Source organism: Zootoca vivipara, chromosome 13 (assembly GCF_963506605.1).
Source record: "Zootoca vivipara chromosome 13, rZooViv1.1, whole genome shotgun sequence".
NCBI classification, from domain to species: Eukaryota; Metazoa; Chordata; class Lepidosauria; order Squamata; family Lacertidae; genus Zootoca; species Zootoca vivipara.
In genome coordinates, this window is record NC_083288.1 from 10754723 (window position 1) to 10781809 (window position 27087).

General features: G+C 42.4%; 1 protein-coding gene across 7 annotated transcripts in view; it reads left to right on the top strand.

The window, feature by feature from the left end:
- Window positions 1-744: 744 nt before the first annotated feature.
- Window positions 745-27087, top strand: part of TANC2 (tetratricopeptide repeat, ankyrin repeat and coiled-coil containing 2) — a 196449-nt gene continuing 170106 nt past the window's right edge. For 2 of the 7 annotated variants that reach the window (XM_035136410.2, XM_035136417.2), the window contains exons 1-2: window positions 1052-1438; window positions 25174-25273. In XM_035136410.2, the coding sequence (XP_034992301.2) occupies window positions 25207-25273 (67 nt within the window). In that variant the 5' untranslated portion in view covers window positions 1052-1438; window positions 25174-25206. The other 5 variants (XM_035136408.2, XM_035136413.2, XM_035136412.2 and 2 more) reach the window with 5 other exon arrangements.

Sequence of the window (27087 nt, forward strand, 5' to 3'; positions counted from 1 at the left end):
ACCTAGCCACCCATAGGCGTACCTGGGAGGGTCCCTGGAACTCTTGGCAAGGGACCTGTATCAGTGCCCCCCCCCCTGAAAAAATAACTTTACCACAATAGCCACGTTAGAGATTAGGACATTTCATGTGCCCCAAGTACCTGAATTGTCCCGAATGATGACAAGATGGGGAGGGCACAGCGTTAAGGAGGAAGCGTTTGATCTTGCCCCATGACAGCAGAGGCGCATCAACACACACACGTCACCGAGGGGCTATTTTTCCGCTCCTGTCCGGGGACGACGACTTGGTTTCCCCAGCCTCCAGGTATGCCTCTTTACCACCCACCCACCCACTCACTCCCCTATTAATGGCAATGCTTCCTTCCCGCTTCCTTTAGGGAGCATCCCCGGTTCGTGAAGACCCACCCCGCTCTATTTCAAGAGAGAGAGATGGAGACCCTTACTCCTGAAGGGTCAGGGGCGTGCCTTGAGCGGGAGAAACCTGCAAGGGAGGCGGGGGGGGGGAGAGGAAACAAGCGAGCCGGCTCCTCTATCCAACCCACCCCGCACCCGCGGCTCGCAGACCGGGAAGGGAGGAAGTCGAGCGGCCACGCCCCCCCCGCGCACCCGTCCCGGCCAGCCAGGGAGGTGCTTCCTAACCCCACCCACCACCTGTGCGCTGGCAATCAGCTGCGGCTCCTGCTGTTGCTGCCGCCGCCGCCCCTCCTTCCTCCTTCCCGTGGGGAAAACGGAGAGAGAGGGGGGGAGAGAGTGCGCGCGCACCAGCCTGTCCCCTCGCCGCCGCGCTGCCCGGCCCTAGCAGGCGCGTGGCGCGTGCGCGGCGGCGCATGCGCGCGGGGGAGCCCCTGAAGAAGAATAAGGATCTGGAGAAGCGCGAGGCGGTACCACCGCCGACCCCCTCCCCCTCCCCTTTTCTATCCCAAACCCCGCTGAAGCGCTTCAGCCGTCGCGCGCGCGCGCGGGCGTGTGTGTGGAAGAGGGTGGCGCGCGTGCGCGCACTACCTCCTCACTATCTCGTCATTTGCTTCTCCCTTGATTGGTGAGGTGTGTGTGGTGTTGTGGAAGGGGGGGGGGAAGGAACCAAAACAAAAGCGGCCGGGCTGACTGACTGAGGAGGCGGGCGGGTCAGCCGCCATCCCCACCACCACGGTCCCCGTCAGCAGCATCGCCTCCCCGCCCCCTCCTCGCCTTGGCTTGTATCTGTGTGGAGGGAGGAGGGAGCCGCTCCTCCTCGTCGCTTTCGGGATGTGGTGAGGGAGGCAGGGAAAGCTCCCCACTCCCTCCGCCTCGCAGCCCCTCCCTCCCTCACCCCCCCAAAAGAAACCCTCCGGGGCAGAGGAAGGGAAGGAGGTGGAGGACAAGCCGGAGTTGCCGCGCCCCGGAGGCAGCCGGACGCCCCCCGCCCCACTCACGCCCCCACCCCGACGCCCCTCAGGAGGTGAGTGTGGGATTGGCGAGAGAGAAAAAGGGGGAGCGGGGTGGGTGGGTGGGCGCTGGATGGGTGTAACCCAGGCGGGGGGGGAGTGGGATTCTGTCACCGTCTCCTCCCCCTCCTCCCTCCCAGCTGGCCCTATCGCTCCGCAGCCTCGATGTGGAAGGAGGGGATAGGTCGCCCGCGCCGTCTGAAGGAGTGGTTGCGTGACAGCGGGCGAGAGCTCCGTGCACACACGGAACGTGCGGGCGCGGATGCGGGCTGGGCATCGCTTTTATGTAGATGCCTTCCGTCCTTCCACTCCTTCCCTCCCTTCCTCCCGCGCGGGCGGGCGGGCGCACCTTCTCGCGCTTGCCCGACACGCACCCGCGTTCGGCTGCCATTAACGATGATGCTCCTGCTACACGCGTAAAGTTATAGGTGGTATGTTAATAATAATAATGATGATAATACCTTGCTCGTTTGCGGAGGTCACTTGGCGGGCCGGGTTTAGTCGTGGCAGGTCGCTTGAGGTGAAAAGCACACGCTCTGAACGTACAGCAGCGCGTCTTAATTCTTATATTGGGGTCGAAAATGGGGTGGCGTTTTGGCTGGGAGGAGGAGGGGGATGTTGCTGTTTGGGAGCATGTTTGCGAAGAGGAGGATATCCTGGGCTGCTGATATCCTTTCTCTCCTTCGCCTCCCCGCCATCCCAGTTTGCCGTGGTCTGAGGTCATCTGGTCTTGCACGGTGTATGTGTTTTGTGTTTAGTTAGAAGTATGTTATTACAGGCGATCGGGGAGGGGCATGAATCATCCCAGTGACTCAAAAGGGGAAGGGGTTGTGGTATCTTATGGGGCAGTGTGGAATTCGCTGACAAGTATTAATCTAGCGGGGCAGGAGTTTGTGGTACTGTACCTTGCTTTTTGTTTTGGGTGACAGAGATGCGAATGTGGGAGCAGTGGGGGGGGCATCTTCCTTCAGTCTGCATATGTAAGAGTTGGGTCACATCAGCCTGGGTTTGTGTGTGTTCAGACTGTGGGTGAGTGGGGGTAATGATGCACTGCATCATTACTATGGGTTGTGTGTAGATTGGGGGCAGGGAGCAGAAAAATCCCATGATGTACCAGTGTAGGCATGAAGCCCTTTGAACAATGATGTCAGCCATGTATAGAGAACAGAGGGTATATTGACATGAAGATATGAGAAATCTTTCCGCCATGGGCTGGAAGGTAGAGACATTGAGTCCATATGGGGTATTGTAGGGTGAATGGGCATTATAGCATGGTGAAATTGAATTGGCAGCCTGTTGTCGAACTGGAGGGGTGGGTCTCTTTAGGACTTGTTGATATCAGGGTGACAAAAGGTGCTTGTTATACAACATTCATACTCATAAGCCTGGATGTGGTATAGCGATTACAGTGGTCCCAGATGGTGTGTGGAGGGCGGGAAAGTCTGTTTTCAGTATCACTGATGAGGTAGCAATTATATTGGGGAAACTAGTAATTACTTTAAGAAATCTGAATTTAAAACTTGGTGGCCAGTATTCGTATTGGAGTCAAATTATTCACACACAATAACTGAAAGTAGAGACCAGTCTAATATTATTACCTGTTTCATGCTAATATTATTAGCACTAAAACTATTGACAGAGGTAATAGAATATATTGGCTTGTTATGGTTGAAGTGAAAAGAGTTGCTGTTTAACATTTATGTACTAAAAGTGCTACTATGGATGTATTTACCATTTAACTTGACAAGAATCATGGTCAGCTTCTCTTCCTCAAACAGTGTGACCTATATAAAAAAATGAGGACGAATCCCTTTCCCCCCAGAATTAAATTCCACTGAAATGATGCCTAGCTTTGATAGCTTTAGCAATTTCCTCCTCAATTTTGTTTTTGTTTGTCTTACTATGAACTTTACATTTTCTTTTTTCACTTGGAAAATACTTACCCTCCCTCCCCTTTGATACTAAGGAGTCGAACAGTTGGGAATAAGCTCCATTGAATTCAGTGGGACTTGCTTCTGAGTAAAGATGCATATCCTTTTGGGCTTGTTTGCTTTTCCTGATGGTCTGTGGCACTGAGCCTCCATGATAAAGGTAAAGGGACCCCTGACCATTAGGTCCAGTCGTGACCGACTCTGGGGTTGCAGCGCTCATCTCGCGTTATTGGCCGAGGGAGCCGGCGTATAGCTTCCAGGTCATGTGGCCAGCATGACAAAGCCGCCGAACCAGAGCAGCACACAGAAACACCGTTTACCTTCCCGCTGTATTTATCTACTTGCACTTTGACATGCTTTCGAACTGCTAGGTTGGCAGGAGCTGGGACCGAGCAACGGGAGCTCACCCCGTGGCTGGGATTCGAACCGCTGGCCTTCTGATTGGCAAGCCCTAGGCTCAGTGGTTTAACCCACAGCGCCACGCGTGCCTCCATGATAGTGGTTGCTTAATTCTCCAACCTTCAAGAAGGGTTTCCCCTCCTTGTACTGTGTGCCATCTAAAGCAGGGGTCAGCAAACTTTTTCAGCCCTTGTGTGGGGCCAGACTATATTTTTTTTTGGGGGGGGGAAATGAACAAATTCCTATGCCCCACAAATAACCCAGAGATGCATTTTAAATAACAGCACACATTCTACTCATGTAAAAACACCAGGCAGGCCCCACAAATAACCCAGAGATGCATTTTTAAGAAAAGGACAAATTCTACTCATGTAAAAACATGCTGATTCCTGGACTGTCTGTGGGCCGGATTGAGAAGGTGATGGGGCCACACCCGGCCTCCGGGCCTTAGTTTGAGGACCTCTGATCTAAAGCTTTAAACAAATAATGCAGTTGTCTAACTTTGATATATGTCACTATTTGAAATTATTGTGTTGCCTATGTTGTAAGCAAGACTGTTTGGGAGCTCTGCTGTCCTTTGGAGGAAATGCTGATAATTTATCCATTTTCTACGTATATGATGCTGGTGCCTAGGAGTTTGAAACATTACTTCCAATTCTGCTTTGGTGGGCTCCACTAGAAAATCTTGTGATGTAGAACTTGTCATTTATTGGGCTGCCATTTGTGGCAAGAGTTAGGGAAATAAAGTATAATTCCTTACTTTCATATCATTTTTTAAAAATTAAACTTGTGTGTCCTTCAAAACTGTTGGAATATAAAGGCCTGTTAGGAGGAAATGACACCACTCTTATTTCCTTTCCCCATAATTTAATTTTACCTTATGTTTAGCTTGATTTCACTGTCTTGAGAAAGGTGAAGAAAAGCTTAGGTTCTAGTCATACAACTGGCCAATTCTGTGCTAGCCAGCCACTGAATTACTTTTCTGTCTGTTCTTGTTGGGATACTAATTTTATGTTGGTGGATCATTGGGTAATGATATAATTTCAGGACTGTGAGCCTTATTTAGCAGTGTTGTTGCTACAAAAACAAGAAAAATATTTAACTCAAATTTCCCATAGCACTCTACTATAGGAAATGTCTGAGGTGGTTTGCGAAAAATTGTATTTTGAAGTTTTAGAACGGTTTGCTATGCCTTACAGAACATGTACGGAAACATCTCACTGGTTTTCTTTGGTTTGCTGTTTGTCAAATAGTGATTTTTGAAACTTCAGATTTTCTGTACACTTGTTTGGGTGCAAAGGCAACCATAAGAACAGTTTGGTCTTGAGAGGTTGTTTTTTCTTTTAGTCTGTTTCTATATAAGCTTTCATTTTGTAAATGGCGCAGTTCCACCCAATTGCAGCTTTGTAGAATGTATTGCTAAGGTTTTGAAATTTTAGAAATTCAGCGTTTACATATGAGTAGCTTTTATATCTTACTGCAATATTGGACTACAGAATGAGCGTATGCTCCCATTCTGAATGTGAATGTTTAGTTCAATGGTACTATTCATGTTGTGTGTCTTGACATATTTAAGGCTTTAGTTCTTCACAGGGAAGGCTTTGTATGAGAACTAATGGGTGGGGAAATTAATCTGTTAGAGTAGTATGCCTTTCAGATTAGCACAAAAAAGAAGGAAAGCAGATGAATCATGCTTGTTGACATTTTGTTTCACTTGTTGTCAGTATTTGCCATTTATTCATGCTAAAAATGTATTTTGGAATATCAAAATATGATTTTGCATAGACAACTAGAATTAAAGCAAAAACATCAATATTAAGGTCCAATATTGGGTTTTAAGTTATTGTGAAATGTGAAAATAAGATTTCATAGAAAATGACAACAGGATTAATATACTTTTAAAAAGATCTGACACAGACACCAAAGTTAATACCTATACATGTCTATTCGAAAGTAAGTCCCATGTAATTCACTGAGGCTTCCTCATAGTGGATATAGGGGTTTGCAACCTTCGTTTTCTTTGTTGTGCTTTACAGCATTAGGTTTTGACTTCACTCATTTTTCTTCATATGTGAAGTAGGACAATTACTCCTCTTGGATTTCTGTCCCATCCTGTCTTGGAATAAAAGGGTGAGTTACTATTTATTTGGTTGAGGATGAAGGATTCTGATTTGTACTACATTTGGACAAATTTGCAGTATCCAAGGTCTGCCTTCTTCATTATATTTGAGTCTTGTGGAGGCATAATGCTCCCAGTTTGCCTAGCTCTTGGGAGCAGGCCATGAGATTGCACCCTCCCTCCAGCCCCTGGAGTGTGAATTCCTGCCACAACTTATTATAATTATGCATCATATTGGCAGAGATGTACACCATGGTCAAGGCTATTCAGCGTTCCCACTTAATGAAGATTTCAAACTGTGGTTTGAACCCAGCTCCAAATTATGGTTAAGGAAAAACCCTAATTAGGCAGGTGGTGGAAATTTGCACTCCAGAAAGGAGGGATTGGGAAGGGAGTGCAAGATCTATTGCTGAGCTAACTGGGAGTGTTACACCTGCATTTATTGAACATATCCAAATGTATTACCTTCACTTTCCATTAAAAAGTCTCAAGGAAATTTTAAAAAGTTATGAGAGCGGTAAAAGAGTGAAGCAGTAAACAAAAATTCAGATAAAGACTGGAATGCAATTAACAATTCAGCAGATTAAAGTTTAACCATTTTATGCCAATTGTTCACTGAGAACTTGAGTAGACCCCTTTGCATGTTGTTGCCTCCCCCAAAATACATTTGGTTGGGATTAGAGGTAGGGTGGGGAACCTGATTGTGGCCTTCCAGATGTTGCTGGACAACAATCACCCATGAACATTGTCCCTGCTGGTTGGAGCTGATGAGAGCAATACAATGGCACCTTGGTTTTTGAACATCTCTGTTGATGTACATTTCGGTTTTCGAATCCTGTAAACCCAGAAGTAAGTGCTTCAGTTTTTGAACATGCCTTGAAGTCGAACATGCCACACGGCTTCCGCTCAGTGCAAGATCCTGAGGCCTAGCTGTTGGCTATTGAGTTTTTGGTTTTCGAACATTTCAGAACTTGAACGGTCTTCCGGAACGGATTGCGTTAAAAAACTGAGGCTACAAATTTCCCACCCCTGGACTGGAGAGTGCTTTTGCAGTGGCTGCCCATGGTTCTGGAACTCCCTCCCTTGTGAGGTCTGCTTTACTGTCATGCTGATCACCTTTACTTTTTGTTGTTGTTGTTCTTTAGTCGTTTAGTCGTGTCCTACTCTTCATGACCCCATGGACCATAGCACGCCAGGCACTCCTGTCTTGCACTGCCTCCTGCAGTTTGGTCAAACTCATGTTTGTAGCTTCGAGAACACTGTCCAACCATCTCGTCCTCTGTCGTCCCCTTCTCCTAGTGCCCTCCATATTTCCCAACATCAGGGTCTTTTCCAAGGATTCTTCTCTTCTCATAAGGTGGCCAAAGTATTGGAGCCTCAGCTTCACGATCTGTCCTTCCAGGGAGCACTCAGGGCTGATTTCCTTAAGAATGGATAGGTTTGATCTTCTAGCAGTCCATGGGACTCTCAAGAGTCTCCTCCAGCACCATAATTCAAAAGCATCAATTCTTCGGCGATCAGCCGTCTTCTTTACTTTTTAGGAAAGCTTTTGATCCTTAAGTCAGAGGTGGATTTGGGCACAGAGTCTTGGGAGCACCAAAGAGGGTATCCCAACTATGATGTAGAATGGAAGGTAAGAGGCACGGGACATCAAATTTTGGCATCGCACAAGGCGCTGCTGAAATTTGAGGCCTCAAGGTCCGCTACTGCTTAAGTATATGGAGTTCAGGACAGATAAAAGAAAGTATTTCTTAATACAGTACATAGTTAAACTATGGAACCTGTTCCCCCAGGAGGCAGTGATGACCACCAACTTGGGTGATTTTAAAAGAGGATTCGACAAATTAATGGAGGGGAGAGCTATTTATGGCTACTAGCCACAATGGCTAAGTGCTGCCACCATGGTTAAAGGCAGCAGTGTTTTTTAAATGTAGTTGCTGAGGGCCACAGGTGTAGAGAGTACCCCATGTCCTTGAATCCTGCTTCCTAGTTTCCTGCATGCATCTGGTTGGCTGCTGTGAGAATAGGATGCTGGACTAGATGGGCCATTAGCAGCAGCAGGTTCCTCTTATTGTTCATATGTTCTAATTCTACTATATATAGTTTTAGTAGAAATGGTTTTAGTGGATGCTTTCTATTTTCCCTTTTATATTCTCAGCATTGTTATATTTTTACACTTGTATTATAATGCTTTACGTTTCTCTGTGTTAACTACCTTAGACTTTGCTTGAGGAAAGGAAGGGCAGAATGTTATTTTTTATTATTGTTTATTGAGAATATTTCAATTTTAAAAAATAGAAATAGAAAGTGAATGATTCAAATGTTAAAAATAAAAAGCTGATGGAGCAAAAAGGGTTTTATACTGAGTGGGAAGGCTGGCAAAGAAAGGAACAATACAGGCATCTCTAGGAAAGCTTAGGTGGGGCAATCAAAACAACACTTTTCTATGTTTTAACCAAAGGCAACTCAAATGTTGGTGGAATGCAAAGGAGTCTGTCTCCAGAAGATTATAATCAGCTGGCAGACCTAAAGGTACCGTATTCCCAAATTGTTCAGGGCATTTTGAATTGGAACCAAAAGCAGACCAGCAGCCACGGAAACTGTTGTAATAAGTGGCTCTGGTCAACAGATTGGCCACGGCGTTCTGGACCTCTGAAACTTCCAAATACTTTTTAAAAACGTAAGAGGAACTTGTTGCACCAGGCTGACAGACCATCTGTTCCAGCATACTGTTCTCACAGTGGCCAACCAGATGCTCATGGGAAACCTGCAAACAGAACCTGAGCACAAGAGCACTCTCCCATCCTGCAGTTTCTAGCAACTGGAGCACATTGCAATAATACACTTGCAGTGTAGCTAAGCCATGGGTTACTCTGATGAAATCAGATTTTTTTTCCAGGCACAGATACAGCTCATCTACCAGCAAAAAAGGTCAATTTCCAGTGAAAGGTACACAGAGAGGGAACCTAAGCAATTTCAATTAGCAGGGCATTGTGACATAGCCACAGCAAAGGCACTATCTCTTTTGTTCACTTGCCAAATCTCCTGAAATGGTATCCAGAACAAGGTCTTTGACGTTAATCTTAATTCCTAGGCAGGCTTCTCAAAGAGAGAGGTCTCTAAGGTAACCTGGTCCTAAGCTGTTTAGGGCTTTAAAACCTATAACCAACACTGCTTGTGCAGCTGTTTTTAAAAATGTTTGAGCAAAACTGTCTATCCCATAACTGGATTTAAAGATGTATTGCAATGTGTCTAGATAATCCATATAATCCTGGAAAATTTGGAGTTGAAACATCTCCCTATGCTTGAGCACGTTGCCCCAAAATAGAATATTAGGTACAGTCAAACCTTGGTTCTTAAACGACTCTGTTTTTGAATGTTCCGGCTCCCAAACACTGAAAACCTGGAAGTAAATGCTCCGGTTTTTGAACATTTTTTGGAACCCGAATGTCAGATGCGGCTTCCGCTTGAGTGCAAGAAGCTGTTGCAACTAATCAGAAGCTGCGCCTCGGTTGTTGAACCTTTAGAAAGTTGAACGCTCTTCTGGAACAAATTATGTTTGACAACCGAGGTTTGACTGTACTAGAAAATCCCTGTCTGAACCCTGATGCTCAGCCTCAATACTGCTGCTTTAAGGCTGGATGGAAAACTCTTTTTCATTCCTCTTACCAACTTAGCCAGATCAACTATGACTGCTTTTATCAGGCAGGCAGAGCAGGAAGAACACACAGATGGTTGGCCTTTCTTGTACACATCCTTAGGTCTGCACAGGTACTTTGTCCTGCCTACTAGTGCTATTGACTAATGGCCGTCTCCAGTTAACTGAAAAGAAATAACTTTGGTACTGAGTGAGGAAGGAAAGGCCTGACAAGTCAGCAGGGTTGAATACTTATTATAAAGGAACATGTTTTTGGAAGACTATGGTGATAATATGGAATAATAATAACAACAACTTTGCATATTTCCAGGAGCATTTTTTGTATTCAGATTTTCTTTCCTAAATTAAGATGATTAAAATAAAAGATTGTTCACATTATCAATCAGTTGTGAATAACTGAGATGACTAACTTCTATATCAGTGATTTCAAGAAAATGTGACTTTATATGGTATATTGGAAAGTTCTGCCTTTCTTTCACATGGTATAGAACATGGGTGGCCTCTGGGGCAAATTTGGCCCACTAGGCTAGGTTCCTAATTTGACTCACAAGTCACAACACTTTTCCTTCAGCCTTGTCCACCTGTCATTTGCCTGATGTGTCGTATAACATTAGATATGGAACAGGTAAAGCTGTGGATGAAAAGGAACAATTGGGAGCCTTATAGGGCTCTCCCTGCTGTTCCTTTACATTTGCAATTTGCATTTGGTGCTGTTTAAATTTGATGCTAAATGCAAAGTCTGCTGCATTTGGCCTGGATTGCAAACACTTGGGAGTTCCTGAGTGGATCCAACCAAGCAACACACCTTGCATTCTGCACCAAATTTAAATAGCAGTGAATACAAGCCATGCTTCAAAGGAACAGTTGGTCAGGAAGGCTCCCAGTTCAGTTCTGTTCCACACTGAATAAAAACCACCCTGCTTTGGGCTTGATCTAATTGGAAGGTTGATAGCCCTGTTAAGCTGTTAAACATGTGGAGGGTTAATCAGAATTGTATCCAGCCTGCTGTCTGAAGCAGGTTCTTCACACTGGCATAAAAATAACTTTGGTTGTTTTTGAGATCCCAGAGTTCAGTATTTATTTGTATTTATATGTATATGTATTATATTTATATTTTATTTATTTATATCCCACATAATCTGTTTTGCAAAGAGCAACGGCATCTCTTGTGCTGGAGATCCATCTTCTTAGCTGAGGATATAGGTTTGCTTAGAGAAACAATGTAGTTTTGAGACTCATCCATTTTCTGATGAATTTAAGGTAAGGCTTTAAAGTTGTTTCTCTGAGAGCAAAAGCAATTTTTTCATCATGCATCCTTTAATAGATGTAATAATTTTATGTAGTTACATGTTTACTGTCCTTAATTAAGCTAATCCACATAGTGGTAGCTCCCGTTGCTCAGTCCCAGCTCCTGCCAACCTAGCAGTTTGAAAGCACATCAAAGTGCAAGTAGATAAATAGGTATTGCTACAGTGGGAAGGTAAATGACGTATCCGTGCACTGCTCTGGTCGCCAGAAGCGGCTTTGTCTGCTGGCCACATGACCTGGAATCTGTACGCCGGCTCCCTCGGCCAATAACACGAGTTGAGCGCCGCAGCCCCAGAGTCGGTCACGACTGGACCTAATGGTCAGGGGTCCTTTTACCTTTACCTTTTATGATATCTTTATATGGTGTGTGTGTGTGTGTGTGTATATATATATATATATATACTTTTAATTAATATATATATACACACACACAAACTTTTATGTATACTACACACACACACACACACATATATACACACTTTAAATTTTATTAGCTTTTTAAGAAACATGATATAATCATAAACATAACAATTGGTTTCCCCCCTCCCCCAGAAGACCAATACAGTAAATTTTCCCATAAATCTATTCACATAGTTGGTCAGTGCCAGTCATCTGGGTGTTCATTTGAATACTTTATAAAGTGATGCCATAATTTAGCAAAATCGTCTGTATCAGTTGCATCATTTATGGTGTGTACTCTTAGTTAGTTTCTCAGATAAAGCAATTGTCCATACTTCCTGTGATCTCTTTATTTAAAATATTTTTTCACCCTTTTTGGTGAGAAGAGCCTCCAAAGCCTCTAAGGAATTAGTGGTGTGACCATGAATACTTATGGATACTTTAGCTAGAGAAGACGACCACATTGTCGACGGATGCTTCCATACAACCTTGATGGAATAACATAGGAGAAATTTGTTAGAAAATCTAAAAAAGGAATGAATATTCTAAAAGCATGGAGGGGTGTTACGTTTAGTTGTCCAGTTATATTTTGTTATACATCTATGAAAACAAATAAAATTACTTTTAAAAAAGTAAACACAATTTTAAAACAAATGATGATACTAAATAAAGATTAAAAACCATAAAGCAATGAAACCAGATCAATTGCAGCACATTAAGTATTATTATAAGCATAGGTAAACAGCATGGAATTGACAGTTTACAGTATCTGAAAAACAGTGAAGATGGCAATAATTGAGCTTTCCTGGGGAGAATTCTTGAAGACAGGATGCCTTTGAAAATACCCTTCCACCTGCCTAGCCTCAGGACTCAGCTACATTGGCAAAGAAAAAGCGCTTTATATGTGTTGTTTATGTATTATAACACTGATACCAGATGGCAGTGTAGAGTTCCATTTTTGCCAACCCGATTTCTCATACAAAGTTTACAATGCATTTAATGAGTACCCAGAGAAAGGCCTCAGAAGAAGATCTTAATTGCTGGGTAGACTCTTGCTTTACACTGCACCTGAACTGAAAAGCATCTCTTGACTGAATTTGGAGAAAGTGTAAATCTTAAAGACTGAGAAACAATTTTAACTTCTAATTAGAGCCCCTGTACCTGTAATATTCTGCATGGTTCAATTTGCAATGCCAGCTGGGCAAGTCAGTAAGTACATTACACAGTAGTTATTGAATGAGGCTTGGTCGTGGACTTGGGGTTAAGTTTGAGTTTATAAATCTGTAGTCTATACCTTTGCAGGCAAATAGACTAGCGTGTCTGTGAATATTTGTGTGTTGTGTTGTGGCTTGACTGGTGGATCTGGCAAGCTCCTTGCTCAGAAGAAATTGTTACTATTCTGCATTATAACTGCAAGGATGTCATCTTGGTTAATATTTACGTATTTATTTTATTCCACAATATTTAGATATCATTTGATTTTTAATAAAATCTCAAAGCAGTTTAATATTTTTCCACCCTCCTTTACTCTCTTCCACCTGATTTCTACATCAGAGATTGCATATAAATCATGTGGGGAATGACAAGTGATTTCTGATAAAGAAATCCGATGCAGGGAAGGAAATAAGAGTGAATAGATAAGAATACGTAACTGACAGTTGAATACATAATTTGACAGTTTTGGCTATCCTCCCTCAAGAATTTTTCTATCTACTTCAACAGTCACTGTTTAAGGGAGTACCCAGAACTATGTTTGTTATAAAAATATGGGTGCAGCATTAATTTTCATAAGGGTGGCCTGTTAATTCTTTAATATTCTGCTGAGTCTGCTTTCTCCTTTCCCCATCAACATCCCTTTCTAACCTTGATGTAGTATACTCCTGTGACCTACTTCCTTTCCACTCATTAACATTCTTGCTTATCATTTGCCCTTAAATCTGGACTTAAATTAATAGAAACAACAGAGCTCACACCTGAGTAATTGTTTCTGGTTGACAGAAGATTGCTTTACTCCGTTGATATTCGGAAATTCATGTGTACCTCAGTGGAATAGAATTCAGAAAATAGATTCAGAAAATCAAGCAAAATGATTTTTTTATTTATTACTTTGGGTCCACAATAAAAACAAAAACATAATGAAAAATTAAAATAAAAGCCACATCCATTTAAACTAAGGTTCACAACTTTATTACTAAACTCTCTGCGATGGAATAGATGGTTAATTAACCTACTTCCTTTTTCTTCCTATGTGCATTGCCTGCTGCTTAGGTGAGAACCAGAAAATACTGTCTGCATTGTTTAGGTCACTGTATCTTGGCACAAAGCATCAATTCAGTCCTAAAACTGAACCTTGTGCCTCTCTGCCAGCATCCCTGAAAGGTGTGCCTAGGATACCATTGACAGCAGCACCAGTCTGCAAGCCTTTGAGTTTGGGGTCATTGAGTCCGAAGGCTTATTCCCTTTCCATGGCTTCTTGGTGACATGTGAGGAATCATTCTTTCTTTCTTTCAAGAAAAGGTGAATTTCATTGTCACGATAGAAATTAGTCAGTAAGTGCTTGTTGCCAGGGATGGGGAATGAAAATCTCCAGTGATGTGCCACCCCCCCTCCCCCGGGGAAATTCTGAATTAGAAAATGTCCCAGAAAATTAATTTAACTTACAACAGGAATAGAAAGAAACCATAAAATAGGCAAAAGCATTAAAGCCATAAATAGTACTAAAAGTATTCATCCGCCAGCAATCAGTAACAAGGAAATGTAATTTAGCATGCTTATATTACTTTTACCGTGGTACCTCGACTTACGAGTCGATCCATTCCGCGGCGCTCTTCGTAAGTCAAAGCGTCCATTTTGCGCACGCGGCGAAAATACTTCTGGGTTAGCGGACTTCGTAGGTCTAAACCTTCGTAAGTCGAGGCATTCGTAAGTCGAGGTACCACTGTATTTAGTAGTACTTCAGGGCAGATTTTTGAAAATCCAATTTCTAAATAAATTGTGTCCAAGTCCCTTAAACCTTGACATATGTACTCTTGTACATATTGTAATTTCTATTCTGATTTGAGATGCCATATCATTTATCTTCTTCTGTCTATTTTTCCAGGGCACCCAAATGAAAGATTAATCCCTTGTCTATTGGATAAAGTCTTGTATCACTGGACAGGTGGCTAATGTTTTCAAAATTGCTATATCCATAAGAGATCAAATGATGGACTGTATTACAGGGACTGCATTATTTGTGCTCTGTATCTAAACAGGATCAGGTCTTATTACTATAATTAAGGTATTGATTGATTACTTGTATTTAGTAAACAAAACTAAAAACTTTGAAATAGCCAGGCTTGCCTAGTTTTTATTTGTAATTGGCATTCATTTGTTGTTGCTAATGAATTTAGAAAACAGATTTTTTGTGTGCAGAAAAATAAAACACTGAAGTTTTTTTATATATATAAAAAAATTCCACATCACTGACTGTAGCTCTTCCCCTGTCCAAAAAACAAAGGCTAAGGAGAGGATTAAGGCCACATTCATTCTGATAGTATAGTTGTACCTTAACCTCAACTGAAGCTCGTAAAGTTTCTGTATGTTGTGTTAAGATACTTGACCAAAATTGGGTGAATGCTGCAATCCAGTTGACCCAGTTGTAGTCAACCTGCTTGTGATGAATGTTCTCCTGGTCTTTGGCATCGTCTGCCACTCTGATCTTGACTTCATGCCCCTTACAAGTAAGCATTCACTCTCCCTTCCCATTTTTTTCTCCTTTTGGTGCTGCAGGCAGGGAGTAGCCCTCTATCCAAAAGAATATTGTGCAACTCTATTAGGGTAAGCATAGTCATTGCCCACCCATCTGTGGGTCATCCCTGGTTCTTGCAGGATGAAGGCATAATGATCTTGATTCTAGCAGGTTCAAGATCCTGTTTCTAGCAAGTTGATGATATGGCCACACCCAGCCATACTTGTTCATATTTCCTACAAGGAAGGCCAAGCTGCTTGCTTAGGGCCTAGAACACCCCTGTCCTGCCCTTTAATGTGATCTTGAGAAGAAAGACACAGCATCTATACCTCCTGGAGGTTGGTAGGACCCTTATTATCCACTTAAATCAGGAGAATCAAAACTCCCAAGTTCTCCCCATCCCCCAGATATGTGGAATTAACCTATTTGCACTAGTGCTGTCTTGTAATAATTATTTTTTGTCTTCATTGGATGACCTAGCTGTTCATTGTTTGCTAATTCAAAATCCTGTTAGAAAGTGACTTAAGTTTCTTTCATATTTTATTCCTGGCCATCCTTTTATTGGCCTCTGGTTGCCTAGATCAAGCTCTGCTCTATAGGTTGACGTCTGTTTCCCTTTCCTGCTCCAACAGCAGTTGCGTGTTGTTGTTTTGCCACCCGTTGTCCTTAAATGAAATTAGTTCTGTGTTGGATGAATGCTGTTTCCTGGAGAGCCTTTCTTGGTGGCATGCCTACTGCTGCCATTGATGCCCACTGTCATGAAATATAGTAGGCTGTGTGTTGGGGGAGTTATTTAGGTATTTTCTCCCTTTTTTGGCACAGCCTGCCATGCTGGTGTATGCACCTGAAGGCTTCACTCCTACCTGTCACTTGTACTATGTGGTCTAAGGGGAAGAGAGAAAAATTGTGTTTTTTCTGTATGCAGTTTCCTTTAAGGTACTGGGGTGGGGCCGGCAGCAGCCCAGTCAGCTCACTGTCCCTAGACTGGGAAGAACCAAATATATTCTGGTCCAATCTAACTTCCTCAATAGCACCCCTTCATCATTAGAACTCTCCTGCTGATGCTGCTTTAGAAAACAGTTCCCTCTTCTCAGCCATTGCTGTCCTGCTGTGACAGAGGGGAGTCCTGAGCACTCTCCAGTCTTTCCACCACTGCCCTGCTAAACTTCCTTTTCAGTCATGCTGGACTGCAAAGCCTGCCAGTGCCAGACAAGCAGCAAAAACAGCATGTTCTTGTTTCTGATATTTCACCTAGAACAGGGTGGTGGATGGACACTGTAAAGCAGTCCTCAAGTAGCACCTGCCTTTTGGTGGCTCATCACAGCACTCTTGCCACTGTCAGCTTGATCTGCCTATGCCTCTCATTCCTTTCCAAGGAGTGGAAGTAAAGATTCTGCTCCTCCCACAAAGAATTCGGCATTTTTATTTTAAAATGAGAAATTATTGTGAAGTGAGAGTTTTGACATGTACATTTGACACACATATTCATGTACCACTACATTCGATTGTATGGAAGTGTTTAGAAAAGATACCCTTGGGAGTATAATGTTTCAGTCTAAATGTGTAATATACATAACATTTTTATAGAAGTCGAATTATCGCTGGATTAAGCATAGAAATGATGACTGTTGAAATCTTACTTCTAGAGTATTTCCTTGGTTTTTTGCACAAGTTGTTTCATACATGCTTCTTGATTAATATTTGCATTCATAGTATGATTACTTTTGTGAACTGTTGACTTTTTTCAGATGTACTATTCATGTACAGTAGTGATGATATATTTCCTCTTCCCCTTGAGTTGCATTCACATAATTGGTGCCATGTTGTTTATCTCCTAAACTATGTTACCTATTTCTGCAGGCTACAACAATATAGCTATGTAAGCAGTCTGAAAGGTGGTATTATTGTCATAGCAAAGGTGCCAATTTGTAGTAACTTCAAAGTGGGTAAATTAGTAATTGCCATACTGGTTTGTTGAAATGATACCTCAGTGTGTGACAGTGGCCACACCCCAGGAATAGCTAAACCAGGCAAAGGCAGCCGATTGGTCTCAAACCCTCAGTGAGTTAGAGCCAGTGCGGTGTAGTGGTTAAGAGCGGTAGACTCATAATCTGGGGAACTGGGTTTGCGTCTCTGCTCCTCCACATGCAGCTGCTGGGTGATATTGGGCTAGTCACACTTCTTTGAAGTCTCTCAGCCCCACTCACCTCACAGAGTGTTTGTTGTGGGGGAGGAAGGGTAAGGAGAATGATAGCTACTTTGAGACTCCTTCGGGTAGTGATAAAGCAGGATATCAAATCCAAACTCTTCTTCTTCTTCTTCCCCTGCATGTGATGGCAGGCTCCAGCGAATTGAGAGGATGAGACCAATAGCAGGTCTAACAGTTAAGAAGGTGGTTTTTTCTACATGATCTGTAGAGGGAAGTGAGGGGCAAATGGGGCCCATCAACCTGGTAAGTCATCCCATTTTGGAGAAGGAAAACTTAGTTCCTAAGCCTGCTGCCTTTCGGAATATCTTTGGAAGAAGAAAAGGCTAAGGAGTAAACTCTACACAAATCCGGAGTGGAGTCCCTAAGACAGTTGGATGGTGTCTTGTATGCCTCCTTCCAGCAACTCCTGCAGCCAGGCTGGTGCCAAATGTATTGCTCTGCTTTCCTTTGGACCATATTAGTGAGATTGAGAGCAGGATCTTGTCATCTGGGCTGCCCAGGACCTCCATAGACAGTGCCAAGGCTTGTGCCCTAGGAGGATTGCTTCAGTACTGCTAACACAGCTGTTTGACTTCACCCCTTGAGGCACACTCTCTTGTCCCTTGAGACAGACTGATGCCAACAACAACAACCTATTAAACAGCTTAGCTTGGATCACTTATACCCTATCTTGAAAAGTATTTACCCATGATGTAGTTATCAAAACTGATGGGGAAAATAAACTCTATTGATTTATGTTAAATCCAGACAGAGTTGATTTCCTGTGTGTTAGATTAAATTGTCAGTTGACTTGTAGTATAGATAATAATTTTTCTTTGGGGCCTTGGGTTGCTTTGACATGCTGAAATACTACTTGGATTTCTTCCAGGGAAACACTGAGATGACTCAAGTCCACAAGCTAACCATGGTTTGTCGTCATGTCGGAAACAACAGTATCAGGGCAGTCTCGAGCAGGTCGGGCGCCCTGGCGCTGAGGGGCGGAGATCGCTTCGGCGTCCCGCCCTCGCAGTGCGCAGCATGGCTTTCACGCGGCTTTGCCGCGCAGCGCCCTGCCTACTGGCCTGGCGCCCCGCGCCACTGGCACTCTACCTAGAACCGGCCCTGAACAGTATGCAGCTTAGTATGGCTTTCAAACCAGGATCTGAAACCCAGCAAAGCAAGCACTCACACAGACTAAGGGGACACTTTTAATGTTGCCTAACAAAATGCCTTCATTTTAAGATACAGTAGTGTTAGTATATTAGTAAATACATCTTACATTTATGCAATTTTAGAAGAGATTATCACTGTGAATCTAACGAAGTTAATATAGATTCTGAAACGGGGGTTGGAGAGAAAATAGATTATTTGCCAGGGAGCAGCACATTGTATCTATTTCTCATTTGAGTTGGCTCTGCTTTCCCCTTTGCCATCTTGTCTTATAAAGAATAAATTTGCATGTTTGGTGGTGATGAGATTATGTCCATTGGATAGAATCCTAGAGATTTATATATTTATTTTCCTCAATAAAAATGATAGGAAACCTTAGCCTGGTAATGGATGGTAGAGGGTTATGTGTATATCCCAATGGTTTTTATTTTAATCTTGCACTGATGCAGGACTGAATTTAAGCCTAATACTCAGATATGCTTCTGAAACTGTTTGATGTAACCTATTGGAATATCCAGTTGTGATTCCGGCACAACAAACTGAACACAGCTTCTACAGTTCATATCTATTCAGTGTAAACACATCTCAGAAGTAGGTAAAACTGATACTAGATTTAGATTTATGCATTGTTGTAACTTCTGGTCTTGTCTAGTTGAAGGCTGGAGGATGGATGGCTGTGTTCTATGGAGGGATCATTCTGCACAATGATATCATTCACATGCTGGAGTGTGTAGAAGAGTTTGGAAAAGCTCTCCAGGGTCAAGGTGGGTTAGTCATCCTGTTCCCCACTGCCCTCCTCTTCCATGCTTTCAGAGCTGGAACTTGATCTCACCAGTTCCTCCAGGTCTTCCAGACTCAAGGCCTGTTGCCCCTCAATCAGTTCCTCCTCCTCCTGGATGAAGTCAATAAAGCCATCACCACCAACTTGCCTCACCATCTTCATAATATTCCCAACCTCATTGGCAATGCCTGAAAATCCCTTGAAGTCATGAATGCATTCCTTCCACAGGTTGTGCCAGCATGTTTCAGGTTTCAGGCTTGATTGCATCCACTGCCTGCTAGATGTAGGTGACACAGTCAGCAGTGTTGAAGGACTTCCAGAATGCCATGAGGTTGAGATGTAGATCAGCATCCATCATATCGATCAGCGAGGCAAAAGTGAGCCTGGTGTAATAAGACTTAAAGCAGTGAATCAGCCCTTGATCCAAAGGTTGGATGAGTGAGGTTGAATTGGTGGGGAGAAAGGCAACCATGATGTCATCGTGTGAAGGCAGTCCCTGCGGGTGACCAGGAGCATTGTCCACCATCACCAGCACATTGTCCACCATCAGCAGCACTCCAGCCTTTTCTCCTGCAGGTAACACCTTACCTCCGGAATGAAGCACTTGTGGAACCAGTCCAGAAAGCTTGCAGGCCTTCTTGTTGGACTGCCAGAATACAGGCAGCAGATTCTTGTTCTTGCCTTTGAGGACGTGGCTCTTTTTTGAGCTGTACACCATGTCTGGCTTGATTGAGTGCCTAGCTACATTGCTTTCTCTGCTTTGTCAATGTAGTCTGCTCAGGCATGTTCTTCCAGAACAGGCCTGTCTCCTCTGCTCTGAAGATCTGCTCTGGAAGGTATCCTGCAGCAGCCTCTTTAGCTGCCAAGAGTATGCTTCAGCAGCCTCACGGTCTGTGGCTGCAGCTTCACCAGCTGCCTGTACAGTACTTGCCCAGTTAAGTGAAAAAGCAGATAAATGGAGCCAGACTGCTACCTGGGAATAATCTGCACCAGGATGGACCTAAAAGAGAACATGACAAAACACTGCTTATAATCTAATAGTTGTCAACTAAAACCACACATCGTCAGTGATCTGCAGCCCATCCTGAATAATCATACTTCCTTCTCTCACAGGCCTTGAGTGTTAGGTCTGTACTTGCTTACAGTCAGTGCCCAGCCTGAAACAGGCATTTGCTATCAGCAACAGGCCATATATCAAGAGACACAAACACAGCCTTGCAGCAGGCTGAGATACCAACTTTATCCCCATATCTTGCAGGCAACACTATTATAGGGCTTAATAATGTCAGCCACATCAGTGGTTTATTTGTGTGCTCATCTACTTGCCATAATCTCCCAGCAGTGCCTTTCTGCATTCTATATAGGGCAAAACAAACCAATTTCTATGCAAAATAAGAAATAGACTTCAGCCTAACATTAGAAATAGCAATATGCAGAAACCAATAGGAGAACATTTCATTATACCTGAACACTCTATAACTGATTTTAAGGCGGTCATCCTTGAACAAAGGAACTTCAGAGGGAAACTCTAGTCTGAATTACAAGTTATTGGGGAATTAATTTTTGTCACTTGCGGCTTGAATTGAGATAAAGTTTTTTAAAAACAAAAACAAAACAAACATTCTACATGTGCTTGTTTATTAGCTTACCAATGCCAGGATGTTTGTGTTCTCAGCAACAGTGCTGTGGCAATCAGTCATTGCTTTTAGATAATTGTTGCTTTCTGTTACTTATGCATTTCATTTCCCTCTTACCTCACTCTCTTACATTCCACCTCCCCCAGCCATTACTTGGCAATTTAGGAATACAATTCATGCATCTGATAAATAATTATTATTTTAATTTCTATACTGTCTTTCATCTGAAGTTCACATGGGAGTTTACAGTATATTACACAAAAATATACATCATAATAACTAACCAAAACAATGTCTCCTACAAGGCATGCCAAAGGCATGGGAGAAGAGGAATGTTTTTACCTGGCATCTAAAGATACGTAGCACAGGCACCATGTGAACCTCCCTGGGGAGAGCGTTCCGCAAGCGGAGAGCCACTGCAGGCGGAGAGGCCAATTATTGTGTTTGCCATCCTCTGACTCTCTCATGGAGGGGGCACATGAAAAGGGTCTCATATGATGATCGCAGGGTCCAGGTCGGTTTATATGGGGAGAGGCAGTGCATGAGGAATTGCGGTCCTGAGCTGTTTATGAAGGGGACTCTGGTCCACAAATGCTTATTTCATAACATTTTTTCTTAGTCTTTAAAATGCCACAGGATTCAATGAGTCTTATTTTTAAGCCTGTGTTGCATGAATGCAGAAAATCTGTCTAATATAAAACAATGCTTGATTTACCACTCCTTTTTAAAGTACCAGGAAGCAATATTCACAATGGCTGTTGAAAGCTTATTCAGCATAGCCTAAGAAGATTTCACATACCAAATTGGACAGGGATGGAGTGAACAAGTGTGGAGCCTCAGAATTCCAAGAAACCTGTCCACATATTTGTGCAACAACAGTTGCACCCCTTCTTAGGACTGCATGAACTATGATATATTATTGGAAGCAGGTATAAGTGATTTAAGCTGCAAAATGTTTAGCAAATTGGTCACAGTGACAGTACTTCCCTAGGAGTGGGTGCATGTGATAACAGTTTTATATATACAGTATATAAAAACAAATTGACCAATGCTGAACAGAAACAGTGGTGGCAGAGTGTTGCTTTTTTGCTGTCATCACTGCCACATTGTAGGCTCTGTGAGAATATACCAGATTTTCTGAATTTCTATGAAGTCTGGTAATTATAAGGGCTTCAATAAATTTATCACATAGTTTCCATAAATAGGATAGCAAAACACACTTACTTTTTCTCTACAAATGCACAAATCTCATTCCGATGAATTTTCTTGTATTTTCTATCTATAAATGTCAAGGGCATTGCTTAGAAGGGCAGTCTGATTATTTTTTATCCCTTTAAAGATGGAAAAGAATGAATACCTTTGCTGACAGTGATCCATTTTGTAGTAACATTAGAAAGCTCTATTTTATATTCTTTTCAAGTCTAGATCAGGTGCAAAAATCTTTCCCTTTACTTGTTTTTTGACCTTATACTTAGAAGATGACATTATCTGGTCTTGTGACATATTATATTCTAGCATTAGCTACTCACACACCACAGTCTAATATAGTGTACGGTATCTGTTTGTTTAAGGCACACTTTGAATTATATTGTAAGCATGGATGATTCCACAGATTCTACCAGAAGAGAGTCAGTTATCACCTTACTTCCATAAAATTTTGAGGAGAGCCTGTATTGCTTGAGGTGCAGTGAATCTGCTTATATGTAATTTTTTGAAGACTTCAACTGAACCAAAGGACCAAACTTTTGAATCTGATATATTATGACCCGTTTCATCATACATTTATGGTATTCCAAAATGCCATAACTCTGGATTCTTTTTGAGAGAGTGATTCCTGTTGACAAGGCAGCCTACATTTCTTAAAGTATTTTCAGCCCAACTTGTGACATTCAGATTAGGGACATACCATGTGTAAAGGTGACAAATGATTAGCACATGTCTGAAAGGTCTGTGATCGCACATGTGCACACAGTGCCAAACCTGTAAGTAACTGAACATGTCACTAAACATGTCACCAAAAAGGGTCGAATGGGGGCAAGGTGGGGGTAGAATGGGCTCATACTTGCTCTGCCGATGGGCGGGTGGGAATGGAACCCCCGCATGAAATGGTATTGATTGTATACTTAAGATCAAAGTGTGTGTGTGTGTGTGTGTGCGCGTATGTGTATGTGTACGAATGAATATGAGACACACATGTAAATTAACTCGTAGCAGCATTTACATTCACATCAAAAGTAAACAAGTGGGGGTGGGGGGACATTCAAAATGGATAGAAAGAACATAATATCCTGAAAGTTGATGTTCCAAAATATTTTAAGTAAAGACCACCCTTTGATGAATGCACACCAAATAGGTTTATCAATCTCTTAATTTAGATAAGAGTGCAGTATCCCATATTCTCCCATACTAATCACTCTTCAATGGGACCACTGTTTCCAGTTTGTAGCTATACATGTTTTTGAAGTCATGAGTAAGTTTATAACTACTTCAAGATCAATATCATTCATTGAAGCTTGAAAAATGTAGTGGTTAACCTTTTTGGGGCGAGGGCAGCATTGAAACATGGTTAGCTTATTTGGGGCTGCATGTCAGATGTATGTGTCAAAAGTGTAAAAATGAGCATTTACTTTTTTTTTAAAAAAAGGAAAACTATAACGAGGGGGTAGGTCTCGGAGGGTCATAACAACCTTTTGGCATCACAATTGCAGCAGGGGGAATGGTCAGTAAAAGAATTACTATTGTTTTTTTAAAAAAATGGGTTTACAAAAAAAATCTTTGGGGTTAGGGTTAGGTTAAGTTAAAAAGTTATAATTTTGGTTTTTCGACATCACAGGATGGGACACATAGAAACACAATAACAATAATTTTCTATATTTTTAAAATGGCAGGGTTTTTTTTGAGTGTGTGCATATTATGCGGACCCAGGTGGCGCTGTGGGTTAAACCACAGAGTCTAGGGCTTGCTGATCAGAAGGTCGGTGGTTCGAATCCCTGCAACGGGGTGAGCTCCTGTTGCTTGGTCCCAGCTCCTGCCCACCTAGCAGTTTGAAAGCACATCAAAGTGCAAAGTACCTCCGGCGGGAAGGTAAACAGCGTTTCCGTGCGCTGCTCTGGTTCGCCAGAAGCAGCTTTGTCATGCTGGCCACATGACCCGGAAGCTGTCTGCGGACAAACGCCGGCTCCCTCAGCCTATAGAGCGAGATGAGCGCCGCAACCCCAGAGTCGAACACGACTGGACCTGATGGTCAGGGGCCCCTTTACCTTTATATTATGCGGCAAAACAAAAACCTCCAGGGAGGGGTGGATGCTACTTATGGGTTATTCAACCCTGCCTGAATGGGATGAATATCAAGTGGTTTTTTTGGGTGGGTGGGGTGGGGGGTGAAATTCACAAGATAAATGGCAGAGGGGGAAAGGTAACACAGACACATACTGTGGTCTCAGTTTGAACAATCAAGGCTTGTAGTTGCTAACCTAAATCTAAAGAGATGGGAGAACCAGTCATGGATTTCTATCATTTAATATAGTTCAACCTTTAATCAGATATTGGAATGTTAAACTTTTCTTATATTGACTTGGTTTATGATTAGGTCTCTGGGTACTCTATTGTTCCAGTTTTTGCCATTCTGTACATATTTGCTTGCTTTGCAAAGTTTATTTTTACTTGCTATGGAGAGGAGTAAGGACTTAAGCAGGGCACCAAATGTGTATTCCCTGCAAACTCTCTGAGTTTTGCCTCTGTATAACAGTTGTTGGAAATCACAGGTGAGAAGACTGCTGTTGCCCTTAAGTTTTACCTTACTCTGAGTTTGTACGCAGCGCTAGGTGCAATCTTGTAGAAATCTTTGAACAGTTCAATATCCTTGGCAAATACTAATAAATAAGGTTGATAATGGGAGCCTTTCAAGGTCTGTGTAAATAAATTCACCCTCCAAGTATCCTGAGCCTGTTCCACTAATACAGCTTGGTGGATCTTTCATACCTGGTCTGTTTCTTATTCATGTAGGTTTGGTGCTCTCAACTGCCTTTGCAAGACATGGCCTCTCTGCAATAAAATTCTGGATTCTACATTTTTACCAACATGGGGGCTGCTTTGCAAATTTTACCCACTTTGCAGAACCCAATCATGGCAGCATTTTGGCCCAAACTATTAAACAGGTGAGGCAGAACAGAATCCTGAAATATGTGCTGACCATGGTTAGTCTCTGGAAGAGAAGAAAAATTATAATAGAAGATTAGCGCTTTACCGTATTTCATTTATGGGTTTAAGATCTTTTTTGAATGCTTAGTTTCCTACAAAGAGCCAATTCAGATGTTACATTAATAATACAAATAGCAGTTGCAGAGACACAATAAATCTTTACGTTATTCTTTGCTGCTAATGACCAAAAGTTAGTTAATGGATGCCTTTTATTTTTATATTTATACAGCTTTGGGGGCGAGCTGATTAGACCAGAACAGCCATGTTTCGGAACAGTCTCAAGATGCTTCTTACGGGTGGGAAATCAAACCGCAAAAACAGATCAAGTGGTAAGTGAAGGAAGGAGTATTTGAATGCAGCACAATCATCCCAGCCCAGCAAATGAAATTTGCATGTAGAAACTGGCTGCAAGGTGAGGTAGAATATTGCCATGCCAATAATATAGTGATCCCATTCCTTATTCCATATCCTTATTGAGACTCAACTAGTGGATAGACTGCTCCCTGCATTGCTAAGATCCCAAACGACTCAAGTTGATGCTGATGATGTTCCTGAGACTTCAGTTATTTTGTTACCCCTTAATATAATGATAACAGTATAACTTTCAAGCCAGTTTCACACCAAATTAGCTGAATAATACTGAATGAGAAGGGAAGAGGAAATGATTCTGATGATTCATGTGATTGCTGGGCAACCAGAAAAAAACTTCCTCTATATCTTCTGGATCCTAATCCTGTAAGGCCAAATTAAAAATCCATATTTAAATGCGTGCGGCTTCAATCTTGTGTACCAGCAGTGGGGATCCTCTGGGCCACAAGTCTAATGAGGCTTGGCAGGGGTCTTAATTTGGGCCATGTGACATGTTTACTGCAAACCATGCCCACCTGTACCACACCTGACAACATATGTGGCATCAGCTGTGGGGCAAGCAAAGATGCAAAGGGACAATGGAGAGTCTTACAGTGCACATCTGATTGCTCCTTGGCAAGTGGATCTTGCATTCAGCACCTTTAAAATTTGGTTTCAAATGCAAGTCCTGCTGGGATTGGTTCCACTCTGGAGCTCCTAACTGGATATCCTGAATACAATCAGTTCCTCTGAAAATCAGAATTTGCACTCTGTTCCAAACTTTGCAGTGATCTTCATTTGCAGCTGTTTTTAGCTCAAGAAAGAATTAGGAATCTTTCTTTCTTTTTTTAAGTTGGGTCTGTCTTGAAATCATGGTTCTGTCAGGCTATTGGTGGGTGTCCCATCCTTCCGTCATAATGGCCCATAGTGGTTGGGGGGAACTTGCAACACGTTTATTTGGACACATTGAACTCGGTATGATTTGATTTTGAGTAAATATGCATAGGATTGGGCTGCTAAATGAACTAAACATTTTGTGAATAAGAGCCATTGTGCTTTGAGTTTCAAATGTTTCTGCTTTAATATACAATGTTCCTTTTGATCTGGAGAAAAATGTTTGTTTTATCATATAGTGCACAAAAGATGCATTATCCACAGACTTCTTTGCAGGATAATTTCTATTCAAATCCTGGCAAGACCTGATGACTTTATTTTACAAAATGGCAATATGCCTAATGTACAGTGTCTTATTTATTTGCTGTCCAAGTTGTGATCTGGAGTTTCTGGAAAATTTGTTACCGTGATTTCCCCCCTGCTTCATAAAAGTCTTTGATGGGGTTGCAGGACTGCCACTGGCTGCAAACCTTGAATCAGTGTGACCTGTTGGTTTGTGGATCCACAACAACAGTGTGTTTTTGCTGGAATATGAATTGCTATGTTGGATATTTAATAAACAAAACATACCGTAGTTAAAAAAAACACCTTGTACCTAACCTGCTGGCTGTGTTTTGTATATCATGGTAAGCCATGACTAATGGCTCACCATGAACACACAGATGGCTCTAACGTCACTCCTTCCTGCTGGCGAGTGGGAGCAACAAACTACTATCATTGGCTTAGCCTTATGTCTGAACTAGGGATCATGGTTTGTTTCACTTAAGCAAATCATGATCAATTTTATTTATTTTTAAGTTTGGTATTATGCCTTTCAGCTATGGCGAAAAGTATTGTAGCTTCTTTCATTTGGGTTTTATTTGTTTTGATTTGAACCATTGACTTTTATCAAATTACAATT